Source organism: Nilaparvata lugens, chromosome 2 (genome assembly GCF_014356525.2).
Source record: "Nilaparvata lugens isolate BPH chromosome 2, ASM1435652v1, whole genome shotgun sequence".
Lineage (NCBI taxonomy): Eukaryota > Metazoa > Arthropoda > Insecta > Hemiptera > Delphacidae > Nilaparvata > Nilaparvata lugens.
Window position 1 is genome coordinate 60839875 of NC_052505.1, and position 25312 is coordinate 60865186.

General features: G+C 33.4%; 1 protein-coding gene across 1 annotated transcript; it reads right to left on the bottom strand.

Annotated features, from left to right (window-relative positions):
- Positions 1-5704: 5704 nt before the first annotated feature.
- Positions 5705-21414, bottom strand: LOC111050875 (E3 ubiquitin-protein ligase TRIM71). Its single transcript, XM_039422337.1, has 2 exons — positions 21365-21414; positions 5705-14719 (listed from the first exon to the last, which is right to left on the bottom strand). The coding sequence occupies exon 2, from the start codon at positions 14714-14716 to the stop codon at positions 12596-12598; it is 2121 nt and encodes a 706-aa protein (XP_039278271.1). The 5' UTR covers positions 14717-14719; positions 21365-21414; the 3' UTR covers positions 5705-12595.
- Between the last annotated feature and the right edge of the window lie 3898 nt (positions 21415-25312).

Sequence of the window (25312 nt, forward strand, 5' to 3'; positions counted from 1 at the left end):
GCCTTTAGTGCTTTCCACTCCAATGTTATGATCCCCCCCACAAAATTTTTTTCTGGCTACGCCACTGATGGAACACTAGGCTGGGTCAGCAGTGGGACACCAAAAAATTGAATAATACTGTATAAACCAATTTTTTTTCATTATTATAAATAAAAAGATTGAATTTACAATAACAATTTTGTAAATTAAGATACCTTATTTCACAAAAAATGTATTTTGTATACAGTTTGTTTTTGTTATTGTAAAAATCTGGTGTGGCGCACTCACACAACTTTCCTTGCCGTTATGAAAATTGATCACCTGACGCTAGTGTTCCCGCGCATCTCAAGTATACTATTCAAAGATTCGAGCCAGCTGGTGACAGGACTATAACATTGGAGACACACGAGGTCTGCTATCTTTTCATAGTGAATGATTTAATAGAATCAACAGTTGCCAACAGTTTGCAATTGAAATAGTAACATTTTCTCGAATTTCGAGCTTATTTTAAATTTTAGGTGAAAATGTTACTGAAAATTGATTGTAGAGATTTTCATGCTCAATCTTTTCCACTCATTTTTTTGTATAAATTGTATCTGAAGCCTGATAAGAGTTTGAGAATCTAAAATCAAACTTTGCATAGCTGGTGCAGTGCTCCTGAAATTTGTACAGATATAGGACTTGTGGCACTTGATAGAGCTTATCAATGACTCTTCTAGGTATGAATTTAATCAAAATCATTGAAGCCGTTTTCGAGAAAATCGCGAAAAACCCTGTTTTTGACAACATTTTCTATATTTCAGCCGCCATCTTGAATCGCATTTGATCGAAATTGTTCGTGTCGGATCCTTATATTGTAAGGAGCTTACGTTCAAATTTCAAGTCATTCCGTTAATTGGGAGATGAGATATCGTGTACACAGACGCACATATACTCATACGCACATACACTCATACACACACACACACACACACACACACACATACAGACCAATACCCAAAAATCACTTTTTTGGACTCAGGGGACCTTGAAACGTATCGAAATTTAGAAATTGGGGTACCTTAATTTTTTTCGGAAAGCAATACTTTCCTTACCTATTAGTAATAGGGCAAGGAAAGTAAAAAAGTGTTTGAGCAAGTGGAGAGTCGTTTGGGGTCGGCAGCCAGCCACCACATGTTTTGGTGGGTCGCCGATCCAGCCACCGCTGGGACACCAGCATCAGCGTCCCACACTGACACAATTGGTGTCCCACCAGCTATGCAGCCTAGTACATATATCCTAATGTAATACGGACCTTCTTGAAATTCCAGAGGATTGTTGATACTGTACCTAAATCAGTGTTCACTTTCCTATCTGCAAACAAATTGAGAATAATTTAGCAAGTGGTAGGCCTACTTTTATATTTTTATTTATATTATGTGTTCTATTAAGATAGTGAATAATTCAAAGTTGGAATTAAGTTTTGTTTCCTTGATGTGAATAAAAAATACCAGTACCGTTCTGTATTCCTTTCATCTTTCTAAAATATTTGATAATATTTTCATAAATATTGGATCCAATGAAAACTAAAGGAAAACGCAGAACACACAGCTGCAGCAGATAGCCTAACTGAGGTAAAATCTCTCTTCACGAATGATGCAAACATAGATTCAAGCCGATTGTTTATTTAGTCTATGGTTACAACGCACTCAAAGGCCTACGTTCGTCTGCATGCATGTCTGCTCACATCTGCATGCAAACCAACAAATCTGTACATTCATTACCGTTTCAATGAACCGTTTCATTACGATTAATGCATTTTAATAATCCTGATCCGTAGTAGTTCAGGTAAAAGCTGTGCTATAGTGAAGGTTGTGGTACATGTAGATATCCTATTATATTAAGCGAGCAATTTCTGTATATCTGTTTATATTTTTTTATCTGGTTATTTATGTTCAACAAATCTCAAAAACGGCTGTAACGATTTTCACGAAATTTGGAAGATAGTTTTTATGATATAAAAATTCGATTGCACTAGGTCTCATCCTTGGGAAAACTCGCTGAACGACATAATTCATCCTTGGCTGAAACAGCTGTAACTTTTGTCGTCTGTGGATGGTAAAAAGTGAGCGAGTAATTCTGTGGAAAATCAAAATATCGCATCCCCGAAATTCATAATCTGATGTATAGCCATCTGTAAATATAAAACACGATCATTTCAGATAACTGTGTTCTATTTATCAATAAATAAAAATAACGAGCGAATATGAACCTTGTATTTTGGGAAACACCCAAGATTTAGCTTCATCATCAGCAACTATATTGTCATCACATCCAGATCTCGCACTATAAGTTCTTTATATCATGTTCTATGTGAATCACCCGTTAGATGCTCTTAATTTAGTGGCGAAGCGCGCATAAGGACATCTCAAGAGCCAACATTTAAAACACACCTTTTGACACAATGATCAGATCTCAATATACCACAGCTCATTCTTCTCAGCAAGTCAAGGCGGTTCAAAATCATGCATCATGAGTGAAATTCAATTAGAAAATGGACAATTAATTCTTGAGTGTACTTTATCCAGTATTTCAATTCACTAAAATATGACCAATTTCCATATTCAAACTGTGTATCTTGTTAAATACTCCGGATAAAATTTCAAAATGTGGATGTGGAAAAGTATATTTTCTTTTCCACTTCAATGAAAAATACTTTCGATTTCAGTATCATTAGAAAGTTACTGCCGATTTTAAAAATTTCGAAATCATTTTCTCATATTTTTGCGATTTTTCTATTAATCAAGAGTCTGATACATCATAGAAACTCATGATTGATTCCAAATTGTAGTCAATAGGCTATTCCACCCTCTACGAGCTCAATTGCCTTGAGTTCATTTTGAATCACTGTTTCCTATCATAGAGCTTCCTAGACAGTTAATATGTGTGGAAAGTATCTTCGATTTCTTGATTTTTTTTAATGATTGAATCTTATATTACGATCATATTCTTCCATTTGCAGCAATTGAAATACTGGTTAAACTACACGCAGGGATGAATTTTATATTTCTCGATCGAATTCGAATTATGATGCATGATTTTGAACCGTTTTGACGAGTAGAGAAGAATGAGCCATGGTACAATGAGATCCGATTATTGTGTCAAAAGTTATGAGTGTCTGAAATTTTAATCCTTGAGGTGTCCCTATGAGCGCCTTTCCACTAAATTAGAGCATCTAACGGGTGATTCTCATAGAATATGATCTAAAAAAAGGCGAAAGATAATTTTTGTGTCATGACTTGGCGGAAATAACAGAAAACTGGAAAATGAACTGAAAATAAGAGGTTTTTGGGCCATCGATCGTGTATCTAGCACAAGGAAATTTTGCATGAAATAATTATTGGTTATGGACTTCTTTTATGTATCCAAACAATATAAATTGAAAAATCAGAACTACAATATAAAATGGAAGCACATCCCCTTTTTTCATCTCTATATTGACTGGACATAAGTAACTTTAGATTTTTCAAACGCCATTCCGAAAGTGGGGGGGGGACGATCGGGGCGGTCGCCCCCCCCTGGATTCGCGCCTGCATGCGACTAAAGTCTGAATCGTCAAAAATTTCTCTTGACAAAAGTTAATAACTCATGCTTCTAACAGAAAATTCCTTGTTATTAACAAGATCTTGTTATCAGTATAATTGACTTCATATGAATTCATTTAACGAGAGTATTCATATGAATTAGTTAATTATTAATTAATCCAGGTCAAGCTATCGTCGTCACATCAATGTTCTATTGGATCCGCTGATGGTTTAAACTAGGATTAGCTGCATAAAAAGTAATATACGGTACTAAATATCAGTGCTGATAGATGGAGAGGGTCATGTTTGGATCCTCAGTTCCAAATAGTCACATTTAATTTTACAATTAGGCTAGTTTCACACTCATTCGGTTCGTTTCGTTTTCAGCAAATTCCGATAAGTGTGAAACGGTAATTTGGTTTGAATTCGGTACCGAATAGCAACCACAAATCACCGAACGCCCCCTCTACACGAATAGGTTTCATCATATTCGAATTCGTTGCTAGGGAAACAGGAAAAAACAAAGTGTTTTACACACGCTTGCCTTTTTTGTTTTTATTTTAACCTGATATTGTGATTATCTGTTTCAAAATTTTCCAAGTCAAAATCATATGGTCAATTCATTTCTGTCAGTTCATACAAGAACATTTTTTTCTCAATGAATAATTTGCTAAAACAATATGAAAAATATAAATTAAAACTAAGGGAGAATTTTTTATTTTTCCACGAATATTAGATGATTGCATCAATGGAGAGAAGAGATGAAGTTTATATACCATGTGTCAAAACAAAGAACAAATTTTCAATTTAAAAAAATAATCTCTCTGAGCATCGAAAATTAACATAATCAAAAAGAAACTATTCAAATAATTCACAATGTTTAATCAACTTTAAAATTTTGTTGTTCAAGAAATAACATCTTACAATTTAACACCAGCTGTTATATTTAAATATACCAAAATGAACTGTGAAAATCCAAACACAGCTGTGTTTGAGAACAAAATACCTAGTTAGAACCGTACGAATTAAAACCTGACATGTATGAAAGCATCATTCGTTCTCGGTAACGAACCGGACCGAACCGAATGCGTGTGAAGCTAACCTTATTCACATTAGTCACTCAATGATGTAGGTAACATTTGAATACCGTGCGGTATTAAAAACGTTCAAACATTAATCAAGCAACTGGATTTGAAGCTGTTGGAATAGTATTAGAATAATATTTTAATATAAAAATATTTTCATGAAGGATCGCATCAGCCAGGATAGTTTTTTCAAATCAGCCGATGTTAGTCTACTGCTGATCCTGGATCAATAGGCTATTTATTTTGATACAACGCTGCAAACACGGCAGTACGGCGAAATTTGATAACTACTTTTTTTTGTGTAGAACTGTGTTTTTGTATTGTATGCGAGTAAGTTTCACTTTTGAAAGTTATGTTCAAATACGAATTCATAGTTCGCTATAATGATTGTAAGTTGATAACAATGATGAACTTTTATAATAAGGTATGTTTTGTTAACATTGAAACCAACCTAGGTTTATAATGAATAATTATTATTAAACGAAAATCCAAATAAAATGCTGTTGCTATGACTTCTACTGGACAACTTAGACAACAGGATGGAACAGCTAGAAATTCGATGAGCACTACTATACAATTTTTTTCCATCTAGCTGTTTACCCTGTTGTCAATATTTGCAGTAGAAGTCTTCGGGGTGATTTACAGCATTTAATTTGGATTTTCGTTCAAAAATAATCATCAATTCATTAGCATTTGAATAATTGCAATTTTTCTCATTAATTTCTATCCAAGGTTAGTTCTCAAGTTTTCTGTCTGGTCAAGTGGTTAAAGGTACCTAATATTACACTGAACGAAAAATTCGGATTGTTGTGGGTAGGCTTATCCTTGAAAAATTATGGGAATTGTTTAATAGATAATTAAACAAAAATTGGAGTATCATTTAAGATATTTGTTTTAGGAAATCCGTGGCTGCGACAAAACAGTTTTTCATCCAATAAGATTCTCAACTCTACTTAGCCTAATTTCCATATTTTTTAAAGGATTTCCACGTCAATCAGAATATGTGAATAAATATTGCGAATAATTGGATCATAAAAACAGGGTTAGCCAGATATTTTTGACGAAATAACAACACCCTTCAAGTAATATCAGCTTTATTGTTACTTTAAAACAAGCTTCTCATCAATTACACAAATACCTTCAGAGTGATAGGTAGCAATAACAATCGCAAGGTTTAACCTAGTAAAAGAATCATTAAGACAATACAAACTACACTTATAAAATAGAGAATACATCAACATTACACCAGTACCAACGTGTTGTTGAATCAAGAAATCAATACAAAATGAAAAGTAATACCAGATGGCGTGATGACACCAATGTATTAATGTTGATTAATATTGCTAACTTACCCTAAAAAGTATTCATTGCTATAAAAAAGTGACGAACATAATTTTTCTTACTTATCGCATAAGAACAAAATTATTACAGTTCTTAGGGATCAAAATATCTACACAGATTGATAGAAGGTGAGAACGAAATTGATTCATACTCTGAATAGTTTGTTTCAAATTAAGTTTCAAAAATCTTGTTTGTTTCTTGTAAGTTAGTACTGGGCGTTATACATGGCACAATAACATACTTCACAATCAAACCGGATTGTTTGTAGGAAAATGGTAAATTAAGATCAGTCAGTCTTTTACAAATAATGACGCAATCATAGGAGAAACGGTGGAATATAATGTAATTAGCTTATATAGAAAACATTACTAGTTCAAACACGAATCATTCTTAAACATTTAATATATATATATTTATATATGAATGAGGTAGGCGTGGATTGTCAGTCTTATAGAGTATGCATTGTACATCAGTACCTATAATTAATAACATGGACCAGGCCTCAACCTCATAGTCAATCAACAAAGCAACTCACAAAGTGAGCTGACAACTACCAGATAACATTTTCCATTTTTATTAATATCAATTATTATTAATGCCATCATAATTTATGATTGATGTCTCCAGCACAGAATTACCAATGAAAATGTTATCACCAGATTATTAAACCTTTTACTACACTACGACTCAAACAAAACATTGTCCATAATATTTAAATTCACAATAACTACTCATTTAATGAATACAGTGAAACTAATAGTATACATTAAAATACTAAAGGAACTTTCTTATTCCAGAAATCAAATAGAAAACAATAATAATTAAATTCACTTAGGAGAAAACACAAGAGCAATCAGCTTCGACATATAAAAGAAACTGGTGAATCGAGTCTCAAAGTAGCTTGATGTCATTTAGTACAGAAATTCGATTAGATTCTTATTTATAATTGGAAACCTCCAGCTCTTACATCTTTCAGTTATTTGCACCATTGAAAATCAACATAAATATTGCGACCATTCTTTCAGTAGTTACATTATTATAAAGAGATTAAGTCTTTACATCAACAGAAATTGTTTCGATTTTTCAAATTCACAAGTAAATTATTTAGAAATAAATTTAACAATAATATTTTTTTCTGACTATAAACACAATGACCATAAAGAACACTTCTCAAATAAACATTTAACTAACAACCAAATATAAACTGATATAAAATAAATTTCTACATACTTAGTTATCATATTCAGAATACCCTTTGAGGGTTGGATCAAATTATTGCTAACCACTTTTGAAAGACATTCATTTTATTCAAGTAGTACACTGAATTCTCATTTTTCAAAAATGTGGCAATTGCATGAATTTGATTTAGCTTTCAGCTTGAATATCATAGGCTAAGTTTAAAAATCAACTGGCATACTACTTGGCTTGATCACAAAATAAGGAAATTGAAATATTTTCCAATCACAAAATAATTATAATCTTCAAGCATAATAACAGAATGTTTCTCGAGAAATTATAGAATTAAAAACAGATTTTAGCCATCGCAGACTCTCAACATGATCATAATAATTTTTTAGCATTATTGAATTATTCAATGAAATGACTAATTTAATGGCTTGTATGAGAAAAATGTTAACCGAACTCAATCTTAAGTAATCTATTCCAGGATAAAACAAAGAAACTAAACGTATCTTCTTGAGACTTCATTAGTCTACAATTCCAAAATTCAAACGAAGCAAAAAATAAGGGAAGTCAAACAAACTTCTCTTATATTAGCTGTAAGCATTTATTTGTATTCAAGTAACATACCGTATTTATTTAATGAAGATTATTTTGACGAATATACTACCTTAACCAAGAAATTATAACTTCATGAATTCTAAATTCAGGACAATATCAACATACAATATTACTATTTCTATAAAGTACCTTTCAAACTAAGTATTTTCTACACTAAGCTTTTGTAATAGATGAGCTATAACACATTGAACAAGAAGAATTGCTTTTCAATTATTGATAAAAGTTTTTGTTAATACATGCTAATAATTCTATTGATGAATGATCATCTTATACAATAAATATTTAAAGAAGCTCTTCTCAAAAATCAAACACAAATATTCAATGATAACTTCTAAGTAGATATCTTTTGCTAAAACTGGCACACTACAAATGGAAGTATTGGATACTCAATATAATTGATCAAGTATATTATTAATAATATTTAATGTAAAGATCAATCCAACATTTGACCTAATCTATATTACTGAGATAGATTGTACAACACTCACATGTAATACATGAATATAAACTATCTGTACACTTGTTCCGATGAACCGATGAAAAAATACCCAAATAGGTTTGAGTAATTCAAAGTTTGAGCTGTCTTGATGCCAATAGTATTATTTGGGAGTTTCTTCAGTCTTGTGCAATCAATATCATGTGCAAGCTTCAAAAGGTATGTTGCAGTGTTGAGAAAATCACAATTGTGAAATTAAATGAGATCAATATCATATATCATCATACTAACGAGAATTTGTATGTACTTCAGTGAGGTGGCATGTTTAAGTCTCTCAGTTAGTGAGACACCCCTACACCCCTACAAACAATAAGCATGTCGTACTGCCTTCAATTAAAAACCACGATACTACTAAATAGTGTACATAACATTAAAATAGCAACTCATTGATATTCGTCTGGTTAAAATCCCTTTGATTTATTTACATGGAGAGACAATATGAATATGAATGTTCTAAATTTGTCAAAATTAATTAAAACCAATAGTCTCACTCCGAATCTTGGAACAATTGTATTATTAAGTTGTGAGGTGTGCTGATTTTGGGCAGGCTAATACAATTAACTACATTCTACGTCTAGGACATATGTCTGCAAATATTTCTTCAACTTTAATAAATATTATTTTGAATAGCGAATCGTATCAATTTAAGCAAAACTCATGTAAAATATCTGTTTTGGTATTTCTTGGTATGGATGATACCAAAATCATCCAGCATTAGTTTCAAAAACATTAGAGTTATTGTACTCGCTAGAACCGGAATCGATACTTGATTATTTTTGATGAAATACGTTTGATGATTGTCCACGATAAAATTAATCCCTAATTACACTGACTTTTGGGACAGAGACACGTCACAGCTATATAGTATATAGCGTATACAATATTGTTATTGCGTCAAGTATTTACACATATCATATTACAGAATACAACATTCTATGTAGATAACATTACTGATCTCTGGAATCATATTAATTTGTATTAGATACAAGTCTATAAAGAATAATCTATTTTGATTAATAATATTCGACTGACCAACATCTATGGAATATTGTTCTCTAAGTTGATACTAAACTACTATGAATACCCGGTACAGAAAATTAATGAACTAATTAAAAATAATACTGAAAGTATAGCTGTTGTGTTATGAGAAACTAAATGTCTAAAATCAAACTTTGGCATTATTGGAATTCATCTGATGGTACTGTTAATGGTGGAGGCAAATTTTAAAATCGCATTAACATATTTGGTTGAGATGATTGATAACAGATAAAATAATTTGCAAGTAACATAATATATTTTTTCTTCCGAATTGATTCCAGTGATGATTTATTTTTCAGACTATCGTTTGATAGTGCAATTCATTAGTGGAAGACAGTACTTGTTTCCCCCCAAAAAATTATAGCTTGTGATATATTCCATTCATCAAACTATGAAACAGAATAATTTGATTACTATCAAGGCTAATAATATCAATCGATTTTGAACAATTTAGAATAGTTGAATAATTTGGTCTGCTAACCTTTTTACAAACATCGTGAGTACCGTACATGAGGTAAATATATATTTTAATTTTTTCAACTGATTAGATTCTGCAATCTAATAGAGACGTTTTTAACATGACTCGAGGCCGAAACAAATAAACATAAATTAAACAAATTCATTCGCCAATGATGGCGTGAAATGAGCTTTCTAATTGCAGTATTTACATTAACAAAACATACATAAAAAATGTTGTCAAATAACTAAAAATTTAAATTTCTTACTCGAAATATCTATCAATAATAGAACGCGCTCTCTAAGGGAGACAGCATTATTTCATTTCTTTGTACACACATACTGTGGTAAATTTATTCAAGAATAATATTAATGTTAGTATTCAAAATGTGCTAGTCACAAAATACAAAGTAACATACAATTACTTTCACTATACAAACACTAAAAAGTAGAACTATTCTAAAAAATATAAAAAGTATAACAGAGTATAACGAAAATTTCACCTATTTACAGATTTCGATAACTAAACACATTGGCACTCCATGAAACTCAAATTAAAAATGAGTACGATATTGAGCAGAACATTTTTTAATTCATTTGTCAGTTGAATAAATTTTCTCTCAAATTAGAGAACACCATGGTTGGTGTTTATTAAACAATAAGAGACTAACTACCTATTTTGACCGGTAAGTATCTAAACTGAATGTCTTCTTTTGGTAGAAACAGAGAGGTATTTATATTCATTTGTCACATACATAACACTATCACGAGAAATTAGAAAACATCAATAAATATAATTTCTTTCAAAATCATTCTATAACATCAAAACTGAAATAAACTATGGCTATTCTGAAAACTCCAAGATATAGGCTAAGCCAACTTTCCCGATATGATTTAAGTTGAATAACGTTTTTATTAATTCATTAACACTTTAATATCTGATTACGAATAAGGCATATTAACTATGTACATTTACTATATCCTTCACTTATGCTCAATCATTACAGCATCTGAGTATCATAAAATTGAAATGAATACCATTTGTTATCACTGATATTGACCAATTAGCCATAATAATTATTTGAATATCAGTGAATTTTATTGCACTGAATGATCTGATTGACACTCAACACTTATAAAGTTTGAGTGCATCAACGATTCATCCTTTGCAGAATTTCATAAATGACAGATTCATAGACCTCCAAGAGTGTATCTCTACAATAAATTGCAATAGAAGACTATGACATAAAACGTCTACAGAATCTTTCGAAATGTCATGATTTGTGTCTATCAGAACTAAAGGTACTAAGTATTACTATGTGTGTATTTCCTAAATTGATGTCCTCAACTTGATTTTGGAAGAAACACTCCTATTTGAAAACCATAATCGAGATGTTTATCAAACAGTATGTTGGAGAGCATTTATTTAACATTGTATCCATGCGATGTAACAAAATCTAATTATGATGACTAATGCAAACTTTTTCCAAGATAAGAAACTTTAGAAGGAATTTTTCAACTGAAACTAATAGACGAACTTTCAAGTTTATAATAAAATAGGCCTACATAAATACACTGAAGTTTTTAGTTTAAACATGAAGACAAAATTACAAATTGTTTAAAATAATTTTTCAAAAGTTAACATGAAATATTATAAACCGAATTTCCACCAAGAGAGTTTTGAGTACCGCATCTGTCATTTTTCGTTAGTTTCAGTTAGAAGAGGTTAGCTGCTGAAACGCAAAACTAATACAAAAGTTTATCACTAATTAACTTTATATTTGCTCCATAAAAACAGTAGGCCTACTCCAGTTCATATTTTATAGTTTGGATTAGACATAACATTAGAGAAAGTGTTCATCAATAATAATGCTTTTGACAGAAATAAATTCCATAATCAACATATAATTATTTGGAATAATGCCTGACAGTCTTTTATTATATTTTGTATAGATAATGAACGCTTCCCAACACACTGTCAAGTCTCAGTTGATTGCTCTCTTTCATGGTACTTTTGACAATTATCATCAGTCTATTGAACATCAGTCTTCTTCTTATTGTACCCGTAAAATATATTTTACATAAATCAGTCTTATTTAAAATTTTGCTATAAATAAAATCCATATAGAAAAAACACGACCGTTAATGTTTTTTCAGTCAAGTCTTTTTACATAAGTCTCATGAATTACCATTAATTGGGGATTGATCGAGTGGAATCCCACTGAACTCCTACTCACAAGGTAGGACTCGAAAAGCTTCATTGATAGGCACATGACTTTCAAAATACTATTTTGAAAAGTTTATAATAGTGCCTAGATAATAATACCACCGATTTTCAGTATAAAAACTGAGTTACGTTTTCTTAAATGGTACAATAACTTGTATATTGTCACAGTCAAAATGGATTATGTGCATTCCCGAGAATACTGTTATCGATCTCTGACATCAATAACATTAAAGAATGATTTAGACAAAACTTTAGAGTTTTGTGATTATTAGATAACCTCACGTCTTATTCAATGATTACTTCATAAGAAACATAAAAACTAAAGCTAGTCATTTTCTCAAGATAAAAAATAATATCTTGGAATATTTACGATAAAAGTGACGTTGATTCCAATTTTGCATTGAATAATGGTCATGTAAATAAAACCCAACTCCGTTGGAGTGTCTTTTGAAAAATTAAAGTAGTACAGTCTGCATGTTACCAATCATACCAGGACATAATATCAACTAAAAAAAGCATGTTCGAAATTTCCATGTGTTTATTTTACACATGAGAATTTGTTTTTCCTATAAAAATTGGGACGTTTTTGAGTGTGATCACATGAGCGGTTCTAAAATACCTGGACACGATTGTTGCCAAAGTCGACTACAACAATGCGACCGTCCGGAGTGAGACTGATGCCGCTCGGTCTATCCAGCAAACCGGCATCTCTGCCAGATCCTCCAAATTGGCACAGGAAGCTGCCGTTGTTCTCGAAAACCTGGATGCGGTTGTTTCTGGAGTCGGCCACAATGACGTGGCCGTCACCGTCGACGGCGACCCCTTGGGGACGCAGGAACTGCTTCGTGTTGGACCCTTCATTGCCCAAGAAACGCGCCTGCGTGAAGTTCTGTTCGATGACAACGAGCCTATGGTTGTTGAAGTCGGTGACGATGATGATTCCCTTGGGCCCGAAGCAGACGCCGCGCGGCGAGTCAAAGTGCTTCCACATACCAGTCGACGTTTCGAAACCGTACTTGTTGATGAAGGATCCGTCAGAGGTGAACAGTTGGATGCGGTGGTTTCTGGTGTCGGAGACGACGATCAGCCCACTCTCATTGACATCCACGTCCCACGGGTAATTGAACTGTCCGTTCTTGCAGCCTTTCTCTCCAAACGTGAACAAGAATTGTCCGTCTTTAGTGAAAATCTGAATACGATGGTTGTCCTTGTCGGCCACCACGATGTGACCCAGTGGGTTGACAGCAACTCCAGCCGGCCTATCAAACTCGCCAGGCTCGTTTCCGTGCTTTCCGAATTTCAAGAGAAAGTGCCCGTTGCCGTTGAACACTTGGATGCGGTTGTTGCTGCGGTCTGCGACGATGATGTTGCCCTCCTTGGAGCAGCAGACGCCCCATGGCCGACACAGCTGGCCGTCGCCGTACCCTTCCTCTCCAAATGTCAGCAGCGGCGGACCCGGGTGCACATTATTCCTTCCATAATACAAACAGACTGGCGGGAATTTGATGCCGACGATCGGCCTTCCCCTCGCGATGGCCACACCCTCGGGCTGCTTCGATCTGTAGCCGACAAACTTGCAAATGTCGCGCTTATCGCCAATCTCACCAGCAGCTACACTTTTCTCGATACCCGGAAGACAAGGTACTTCGTGACCGTTGGTGATTAGATCATTGTAGAAACTATTTTTCGGATACGAGTTCAGAGAAGACGTGGTGGTTGCCGATAGTCGCCCTCTGACAGCCTGCATCACCAAACCCTCGCCGAGAGCCATGTTGAGGTTGGAGGTGGGGTAGCTTGCGCTGACGACATCTCCGTAAGTAGTCACTGCTTTCATCACATCGAAGTTGGGTGGCACAAATGACATGCAGTCATCCTCTTGAGGCTGAAAGCTCATTTTAACAGCATTTAGAAGTCTCAAATCCTTGTAAGCCTGAGCTTTGGCTTGCAGTTGGTCCATAGGCGAGCCCAGTTCGAGAGCTTCAGTCAAATGTTCAGAAGTGTAGAGGAATCTGCTGAATGCATGACGCAGACTGTCGAGTTGTTGGGCCAATACTCTGACCTTGGCCAGTCTGATCTTCTCGACCTGTACGATGAGCTCAGTCTCTCTCTCCTTGATGGCGGTCTGCAGTTTTGTGGAGCTGGACTGGATGTCGCGTGTCATGAGGTCGGCCTTCATGTTGACCGAGACCAGCAGTTGCTGTGTCATCTCGATGCTGTCTTTGACAGCCTGCGCACCGTTCTTCGAATCGGTCAGAAGCTTCAAGCCGGCCATACGAGATCCTTCGATTGCGTCTTGCAAGTAGACAATGGAGTGAGTGCGATGCTCTTTTGTTGAGCAGTCGGCACAAATCGGCATCAAACAGTTATCACAGTAGAATTTCATGACTTCGTTGAGGTGGACGTCACAGTAGAGGATTCCGTTGGGACTGGTGCCCTGCCGGGATGTGGATGATGTGGAGTGGATGGGACTGTCATTGTCGAGCCTGACAACGATGTGGTGTTTGGTGGGTGTGAGGGTGAGGTGCGCGCTGGCACAGGACTCACACAGCAGGTCGCTGCAGTCGGTGCACCTGCAGGTGGCGGTCGCACCCTCGCTGCAGCTGCACTTGAATGACGGCGATATCGACGATGCGCTGTCCTGCAGCAGGTCTTGTAGGAACTGGTCATCTCCGTCTAGCACTATGTTGCTCAGGCACGACAGTACTGAATTTGTGTCTGGAGAGGAAGCCATTTTCTGTAAAGCAAATCAACAATCATTAGTAAATCTAATAAGAATTATGACAATAAACAACAAGCTTAATAATAACCTAAACATAGACTAATACCCTCCACTTTCCCTTTATAGGGCTACTGCAATAAGTATTTAAATTAAATAAAAATCATCAAGTACCCTTTTTTATTTGATCATTCCACAATATGTTTAGACACATTGGAGACATAACATATCCGTGATTCAAATTAGTCGAAACATGTTTTTGATTCAATAAAATATAGATGGGATAATTGATGACTTTTATTTTACTCCACTAATGTGCCATTTCAACAATCATAGAGTTTACTTATAAGATTTATTAGATCTATTGTAACTGGAAATAGGGACAAAAAATAATATTATTGATTATCGTATATTACTGAATTGAACGAAAAAGACTATTTAAAATCGGTTTGGTCTTAAAAGCAACATGAAATCCATTCCTCTTCAATTCCCTACCTATCTTATCAGATACAAGGCCTAAATATGGGATTGTTATCCAAGTCTTCTCCTCACAGTTCGAGCCTACAAAGCTTTATTAACACAGCCTAATATTTATTTAACACAGATAATTTGACAGTAGGTTATAGGGGATCCTATTCGAATTAGAAGAACCTCTTTTAGCACATCAATATCTCTGTTTCAAAGTGACTCCCTCAAGTTATTATCTCAAACTTTTACAAAGTTAAATATAGTAATAGCTCATTCAAAAATGAAATAGATGAATAGAAAATCTAAATCTAATTTTACTTTTTCAAGTGTTTAGTGAACACTTATAGTAACATCTAATTAAATATTAGACACTTTGATCAGGAAAGTTTGAAGTGTCAGAACTGTCTTTTTTTAAAGAAGTTTGATTCTAAATGGCGGATCCAAGTTGGCAGATTTTGAAACGACAGAAAGTAGTTTTTTCAACTCAAATAGGATTGATCACCAATGAAACCAGCTGTCAAATAATGCTTGTAAAAGAAATATTAAGCTTGTCCTATAATTTCGAACAACGCTTTATGCAAATTGTACTAATACTGTACACATTGATGTCAGATTGAGAACGATATTACCCAAATGAAATTAATATACTATTAATAGAGCACAAACGTTGATTAAAACGATCCACCTATCTAGAGTTACTACTTCTGGAAAAGACAACTTGGAGTGACAATCTGTCCTATGACTAAGTTTACTTGAACAATTTAAAATTGAATGATTTTTTACCATAACTTTATTTATTTTGTGTGTTGCGCAATATAAAATCAGAGTCGTTAATATTTCATATCAAAACTTATTTATTCATTCATTATACATTTTACAGTGCATTGAATGATAATAAGCCCTGTTGCACAAATGCCTGTTAAATTTTAATAATAAGAAGCGATAGTTGCCTCAGAGAAGGCTTCTCCGAATTGGTTCTCGTGGCATTTAATCTAGGTTGAAAATTAACAGCCCTTTGTGCAACCAGGCCACAGAGTCATAGTTACTATTACCAACAGTTATAAGAAAATGAAATACATTCATATCTATAATAGCATTATTACAACAAGATCAAATGTTATCGGGAATCATCACTATTAATTAACACATATATATTCATTAAGGCTGTACAAAGCTCTCCTCAAGTATTTCAAACTTTTATTTACTCGTTTTTGAGTTTGACTCCATTGGATGAGGCTGAATAAGCCAGAAAGTCAGGAAATGTTCATCTCATAATTTTATATTTTAATTGTCTAGTGAAAGGTCTGTTCACGAGAAAAATGTTTCGTATAGAAGTTATAAGCTAGTTTTACGCCCTTTAAATGATATATATCATATGTCAAACTTTTTTGATGTCATATAATTTGAATTGCCCAGTTAATCTGCTTAATAAACGTTTTTTCACTCTAGATGCCAATTTGAGTAATACTACCACCAACAGGTGTTTTCCGGGAAAACTATCATTATAGGTATTTTTTTCTGTTCTCAATAATCGGAAGTTCGGAAGCCCTTGGTTTTAGAATTGAATTTGATCTCAAATTGTGGACCAGAATTTTTCCTTTCACGTGCATCAAATGAAGTTAAGAATACATAATTTTGAAATTAGTTACGTAAGTTTAAAGTAGCCAAAGATTTCAAAAAAATGTATCCTCTCTACAGAGTTCAAGCCATTTTTCAATCAAACGGAGTGGATAAAGACAAATTTAAGACTACAGGGCTTAGACTACAGACTAGAGGTTGAATTCCCTACAATTCTATACCAATTACTTGTATTTATCTACTTGAAAAGTGACTTGAACTCTGGAGAGAGGATACATTTTTTGAAATCCCTGGCTTCTTTAAACTTACCTGAATAATTTCAAAACTATTCTTAATTTAATTCGATGCACGTGAAAGGAAAACTCGTGGTCCACAATTTGAGACCAAATTTATTTATCTATCACCAAGGGCTTCCGAGCTTCCGGGCCTTGAGAACAAAAAACATGATACATCATTTTAAAAGTCGTAAAACGAGCTATAAATTTCCGGGCGCAAATTTCATTCCGTGGTCATTTTTGAGAAACAGCCGTGGAAGATGTCTCAATTTCTTCGTTAGTTCTAGCATAATAAGGATCGTGATGATAAGTCGAAATCACAGGCAAACACCTCGGAAACAAGATTGTACTTCGTGGGGGTTCCTGGGGGGGAGCAAGTGGCTTAACAATGGGGACTCATTATCGACATCAACGACAATTTTATTTTCTATTCTTCCAATTATTTTCGTTGTCAAATATTCTTCAATTTAAATGTAAGGTATCTTTAATGTATAGAGCGATTTTTTCAGTCCTGTTAACCCTATTGTAAAGAGTGCAGTAATTTATTTCTAATAGAGGATTTTTTTGTCGCACGAAGTTGGTAGCCCTACTCAATCGGTATACGGTTTACACAAGGCAGAGCGAGCTGATTTCGTTACAGAATATATATAGAATATATAACAGGGTTTTATTATTATATAACAGAATATTAAGAATATATGGCATTTTGCCATAGAAGATGGTGGAAAGAGACAGAGCATAATATAAAACGTCAATGGGTGGAAATCTCGAGAATATTCTATGATATTATGAATATTATAAAAGGAAAGAATCGTCTTACAAAATGTACGGTATAGGAAAATCACGAATGACGCATCATCACTTCTGAACTAATGAACTGATTGACTGAAAATTTTGTATAAAGATTCTGAATTTACCGAAGGTAGATAGGCCTACTTTTATCGCTATTGATCAATTAATTCTAATATAATAATAATTGAAACATATTTGATCAATTTGTGATTCAAAGTCTACGTAACAATAAAAGGCCAATCAGACAGGCCTTACTCCAATTGACTGTAGCCACGGAATAAACATACCACAGTAGTGCTTCTCTACTCTGTGCTGTAGCTTAGTTAGTAGCGCGCGCGGCTAATGAATATAAGGCTGCGGATTCAAGACCTATCAAACTCATTTTTTGCTGGAAATTTTAACTCCAAATCAATTTGGATAAGATTATACAAGTAATTTTGAACAAAATAAAAAAATAATAATTATTCTATTTTTTGTGCTTTTCTGGACATAAGAAGATTGCATTTTACAACACCAAATTTACCCCAGTGCAAAGCACGGGTTACATGCTAGTCTTCAACAATCTTCAATAACTGAGAAATTAAGAAATAGTAATTTTTTGTATATAAAAACTATTTCGACTAAATAAAATTCTATTAATTTAATTCTATTAAGTTCTATTAATTTCATTCACAGTTGGAATAAACACTTGCTAGCTTACAGGTAGTTTCATCATCTTGACTTGAAAATGAAAGCTATACAATGGCAATAATAAAAACTTGTTTTATAGAAATATCCTCCTAGATTTTCATTCAATTGTAAAGTAAGTAAAATAATTATACAGTGTTGTATTCTGCATTGCGAGCTATAAAACTCAACAGTTTTAATACCAGTAATGGATACTGATAAGTGTCAAATATTATCTCTCAAAAATCAAACTAGTTCCATGTATTTTTTCATAACTCGCTATGACTATTATAATAACTGGACTAGGCGGTGAAGTCGGGGAAATAAATGTTATGGACTAGTTGAATTTTTTTTATTGAGTGTGATGCCCACATGAGCTCGAGGCTTGTGCGTGACTGTGTGAGTAAATGCATTTATCAAAGGTAGTTAACGTGATAAGTACGTGTATAAATTTAATATAATTACGTGTATTATTTAATTTTACCAATGCAGTTGAGTACCCTATATCTGTTGAATATTGCCAATTTAGATATCCATGCCATTCTCCCAGTTACATGGTTTATCCTTGATAATAAAGTGAAATAAGTGGAGATACAAAATTCTTATAATTGAAATAACTAAACTTATAATATTATAATTAAAATAACTTTTCTCACGATCATAGTAATTTGATAGAACAACTGTGTTTCTTCAGAAAATTGCATGAATTAAGTTATCTTTACAACCCAATCAAACCAGAACCTAGTATTCAACTAATTATAGATAAGAGGTTTTTTGTTTAAAAAACCTGAGAATCTTTGAAAGAAATTGTGTATAGAAAATTGCCATTAATTTGTCATGTCTAGTCCAACTATATTTTTCTCATTACGGATAGCTGAACATTTCTTTAGTTGGAATTATATGGAAAAAGGAATGCTTACAATGAAAAGTAGTTACTAATTTCAAGTAATGATATATAATTATTTATTCCTAATATTTCTCCTTATTGTGAATGAATTTGATAAAAAACTGGGAATCTCAAATTGAATGTTTCTAAAGTATAGAAGAAAGAATCACTAATTTATACCGTAATCGAAACATACGAGTACGATACTCGTATATTATTATTACAGCATTTTCTTCAAACTTTGATAAGAAAATAAAACATCTTCAAAGGAAGGTTTGTTAGACCACTAGTGTTCTGAAAATCTGATAAAAACTTGGAACATCCTGTTAGTCGACGGGCAGAACCTCTGAAGGGAAAAGATTGAGCGTTTTTTGTACTACTTCTAGAAAAAATGGTGCAGGCCCAGAGTCCCAGAGCAGGCCTTGCGCTGCAAACATCTTGAGGGTGAAAAGACCCCACACCATACAACTATTATTGTATAGAACTATACATGTATAGTTCGCCCAAGGCCAAAGGACATGGCCTTGGAAAGACAACCAACAATCCACCATTTCCATTTAATATACCTGCTAGCACAATACAGAGCTGCACTGACAATCACGGGCCAAATCATCCCAAACAGAAATTTCTAATTGTGACAGCATGTCAACTACAGCAACCTGACACTAATGCAACCATTCAACACAAAAACCTATTTCAAAGAAGAGCAATATAACACTTCGTTTCAAAATGACAGAACAAAAGACATTCACAATTTTGATGATTCTATGGCTGGAATTCTAGAAAACCAAGCCTCTTTGGAAACAATGCTCAAAGACAATATCTTCCAAGAATCACTAAAGTAATGAGGTCACTGACCGGACATTCAATGTATGGTATTGACTACAATGAAGATTTCCCATTAGTGCACTGTCAATGGAGCCATGAATATTTCACTTTGATGCCCTACACAAGTGTTCAAAACTTTCAAGTTCCCTGGAAATAGCTTGCTTATGAAGTACCTACTCTGATAACTTTGCACTACTAAATATGGGCTTTCAATAATGCCTGTTTAGTTAGGTCTGTACAATAAAGAAAATGTAGGTTGTATCTAAAAATCAATAAAAGGCCTAGTAATGAGAATCTACTATGATAACGAAATTATATATGTTTCACTAGTAATGTTAAAAAGAGAAACTGTTTTTTTAACTAATCATATATAGAGTAATTGTTTTTTCAAATGATTTTATCAAATTTCTTCAATTAAATGTATTGATCCTACTTGAATAATTTAGCATCTAATTCATATCGGCTATTAACTTATTCATCCCAACAGGACAAGATCTGTAAACTTCAAGGTTTCATAGTAAAACTATAGATTAATAGTTGAATTTATTGTAAAAGTTCAGTCTAAACACTGAAAGCCCTCATCTTACAAGATTGAAAGTCAGATAAATAATATTCTGACAATACCGTGCACTTTCAAACAAGTACATGAATAAATTTGATGAGTCTAAATATTTAAACGAATAAAATTACACAATATACAGTCTATTAACAAGAAGGCCTAATTTTTGTTTTTACCTTGAATTTAAATTTTTTCACAACCACCTTCCAACAGTTCCAACATGTATCGACATTTGCACGAAACGAAACATGTTGAGTGAAATTATTGAAAACTTGCATTGCACTGAAGGCAATTAAAACATCATGTTCTAGATAAAATATTTATCTCATTTAATGAAAATGATAATTAGCAAGGAACGGATATGGTAAAATCGGAAAAAGAGTTCATATTATATAGAAAAGGAAAATCAATTAAATAATTGCGTATCATTGAACTCAAAATCAAAGAATTAATTTTAATAATTCTAATTGGAATTCAACTACTGTAATTATTCGTTAGCTTCAAAAAGTGATAAACTATGGAAATAACGTGAATTGAAGAAAAATACGAAGAAAATAATATCATATGAATTGAAAGAATGAAATGAAGTATTGAGAAACAAAATTACTTACGCTGTCATCAAGAACCAACAAGGAACTGAAGCTCAACGCAATAGGAAAGAAACTCTTATCTTACAGGGTTGATATCAAATACTCTAATCTTATATTGATAAGAGCATCAAATCAGAACTTGAGTGAAGCGAAGAACCTTTTGATTCAACAGTGGAAGCTTCTAAACGATTGTTACATCTTTAAAAACTGAATTCTAGTTTATCATTCGTAAAATGTCAATTTTAATATTCACAATGCGAAACAAATAATATTAAAAACATGGTAAATTTCTAGGTGCAGAAATAATGCACAAGTGACTGAAGAATGAAAATGTTGAACTAATACGAATATAATGCAAATTGAATGCAATTGGTTCATACGACACGAGAGCTTTGAATTGTAGTTAAGAGCTTCGAGATTATGGTAGTAGAAACTGAGTTGTAAAATAGTCAAACTTCGACAGATATGAGAGTGAAATTTGATAATATTTTTTAGAGAAGATTCTGACATGTAAAATCAACTAATATTTGAGTGTCAAATATTATAAGCTTATTGACAAATCAAGTATTTGTATATTTGTATTAACATAGAAATTTAATTCCAACAAACCATAACTTTTACTAGAATGAAATTATCATTCTAGTTTTACAAAAATTAATAGTAATAAGCAATGTTACTTTCAAACAATTTAATGAAAACACAAGAACATTGTGTTTTCATTATGGATAGTAATCACTTTATCTCGCCTAATACAGTATCAAAAATAATGATTTGTTTATAATTCATTTTAACAGGTATTTGGTTATGAAATACACACAGTCATTATGGAAGTTTTCAGATCAGTAAGAGTTTCCAGTGAATTATTATAAAATGAATAAATGATCGATAACAATGATACAATGAATTCATATAGCTAATTTCCGCACATCGGGAGCCTCATATATACGATCTGAGAAGTAGAACTACAAAAATGCGTGAAAAATTTCAAGATACTGTAATACAGAGGCAAATTTCCAGCCCATTGTTTGTTTGAAACATTCAAACAAAAAGCATCACAATCGGTGCGCGAAGCCGAATTCCGAGCATTCGAGAATTTTCAAGTTCAATAACAGAGCTAGAGGGTGGAAAGTGCGTGGTTAGGGGATGAGGAGCAGGAGGAGGAGGAGGAGGAAGAGAGGTCCCTACCCCAGCATCCGAAACTCACGCAAGGCAGGGCAGAGCTTGCACAATCCAACGCAACCGACCACGCCCAAGCGCTACGTTCCATTTGCTCAAACCATTTCACTGCTCAAAAAACGAGCAGTTGAGCTCTAAAGCTCAATATTTGGACTAAATAAAAATCTCTAAAAATGTTGAATGTACAGTTAATAATTTCCGAACTTTTACTCCGAATTTTAAATGCACAGTAAAATTTGTTAATTTGTTGTACAAATAGATAGTGCATCCAATATTTTACACAGTTAAGAAAAGATGAATGACTAATTATTAGACATAGATGAGATGAATAAGACGAACACATATAATTTCAACTATAAGCTTCCTTGGATTGAGAACAATTAGATTAAACTTCAAAGGAAAACAATAAAAACCCAATACTCAAGTATATGAATTTCAAATACAAAGTATTTTTCAATAAATGATAAAACTAAAATTATATTATGATTCATAAGTAGTGTAATGGATGTTGAAAATACCAGTTAACAAAAAAGGGGAAAAATTCATTCATCTCCTATTGCTGTTCGTTTTAATACTAATCATATCGAAGGTTCGCTTTTTGCTACATTATCTCAGATGCCTACATAATCATAATTTTGGATGCTTTCCAATTCGAGGTGCTTACATTAACTCCTCTTTAGCAAAAATAAATTAGAACTTGTACTAACGATTGAAATAAACAGCGACGACATCCTTGTCTTTAGATATCTGATTTTGAATACTCTCCAGTGATGCAAGATATTATTGGCCTAGTGTAGTGATGTGATCCACTATTGTGATATTCAGTGCAAATAAATTGTCAGCATCCCTAATAGAAAACACCAATGCTCCCCCCCCTCCCAATCAATCAAAGCCAATAGATTGAAGCAAATATCACTCTAGCAATCAGCCATTATTTACTAATGACCAATGCTCCAGTAGCAAATAACGGTTATTCTACTATCAATACGCCATCACTTTAGTAACCACTAGTCGAACTCAACATCAACAGAAAGCTGTTGTAATTTGGAAGTGAAAATAAATATTAGCATATTATTCTAATGACATTGTTTATCTCAACCGAAACTGAAATCCGGCGATTGCTTGTCTATAACGTTGACGGCACTGGCACTGATCATCGGTCAGCGTAACACTTTCAAGTTTCAATAGAAATAGAACTAACGGAAAGTTTTGTGCCATTCGATAAAATCAGATAATGGGAGTCAATCAATAGTTGATTAAAGATTTATACGATACAATAAATGGCATTGTACATACTATATCATATAATAATAAAAGTAATAAATATCGTACTATAATAAGCGTTTTCATGGAGCTGATCAGTAATGTCATTGAACCTTATTATCCTAGAAATTTGAATCAGGATTATGAAAATAGGTTTCAGGTATATTTGATAGTATAATCGTAGCTTAAAATCATTAATGTCAATTTCAATAAGCGTTGAAAATCATCAATTTAATGGGTAGAGAATATTGAGAAACACAAAAAGAGAGCAAGTAATACTTTTTATGCAACCAAATATATACTCAATCTAAAAATCTATAAATGCGAAATGGCACTGATTCATTCACTCACTCATAATCAACAGAACTAGAAAATCCACTGGACCAAATACGTTTAAATTTGGCATGTATGTTCAGTTGGCATTCTAGAGGCGCACTAAGAACGGGTTTTAAAAATTTTCCAAAGATTCACCCAAAATCTGAGTTTTCTCTGTCCTTTCAAAAACTAATTGGCGAAAAATGTTCAAATTTGGTACAAAGGCTAAGCTGAGGTATAACAAAAATGTTGCATTGGAAGGATTTTCAAGTAACGCCTGAGTTCCGCCCATTATCGGCTGTTTTTGAGCATTCCCCTGCGTTTTCTAGGCCTTCTCAAGAAGTAATGTTCAAATTTGGTACAGAAGTTCAGCAAGGTTCTGGACATGTTTTCTTCAGAGGACTTTAGAAATTACGCCCAGGATAGGTGGTTTTACTGCGTTTCCTAGCGTTTTCTAATCTCTATAAAAAATAATTCACGAAAAATGTTCATATTGGTTTAACAGGTTCATCTGAAGTGTTCAAATGTTATATTGAAAGGGCTTTGAAATAACACCAAAACATAGGCCCAAAATCTGCGTTTTTTGCTTTAATTTAGAGGGTTTCTCTTCACAAGTATTTCATTTGAATTTTCAACGCATTTTTCTACATTTCTCAAGCAAATTCATACTTGAGATGGTTAGATATGGATGTTTGTTAAGTTCTCCATGTCATTCCTGTTTTAAATTTCAAAGAAATATTGGACTGAAATACAATAATTCTCATAATATATCAACCTAGTGTCTAATAAGAATATTGCAACCCTGCGTTACATAATTCGAATAAAACTGGTGATTGAATCGAGCATGAAAGTTTTCACTTTTTGACAGAAAAAAGCAACGGGTGTCCAGGGGGCGGAGCCCCCTTGCTGGACAGATAAGATATTTATTGACAATTGTTACAAGGCCTATGGTAACATCCACAAAAAATTGGCAATAAGGCGAGCCTGCCGGCTAGTATGTTAGTATGAATCAGAATAAATAAGAATCGAGGTGAATTAGAATATAGAGTTTGAAGAAAAATGCAAAGAGGGCAAGAGTATGCAAGGAATATATACTAAAAGATGTAGGCTACTATGGTGATACAGATCTCACGATTAAGGTGGTGTTAGAACCCCAACAAAGAAGATAACCAATTCAAGTCAGATACTAAAAGTTGAGAATATTTTGCATATTTA

What these genes read in the sequence shown, in the direction of transcription:
- LOC111050875 (XM_039422337.1), bottom strand. Translation starts at nt 14,716, where the DNA reads ATGGCTTCCTCTCCAGACACAAATTCAGTACTGTCGTGCCTGAGCAAC.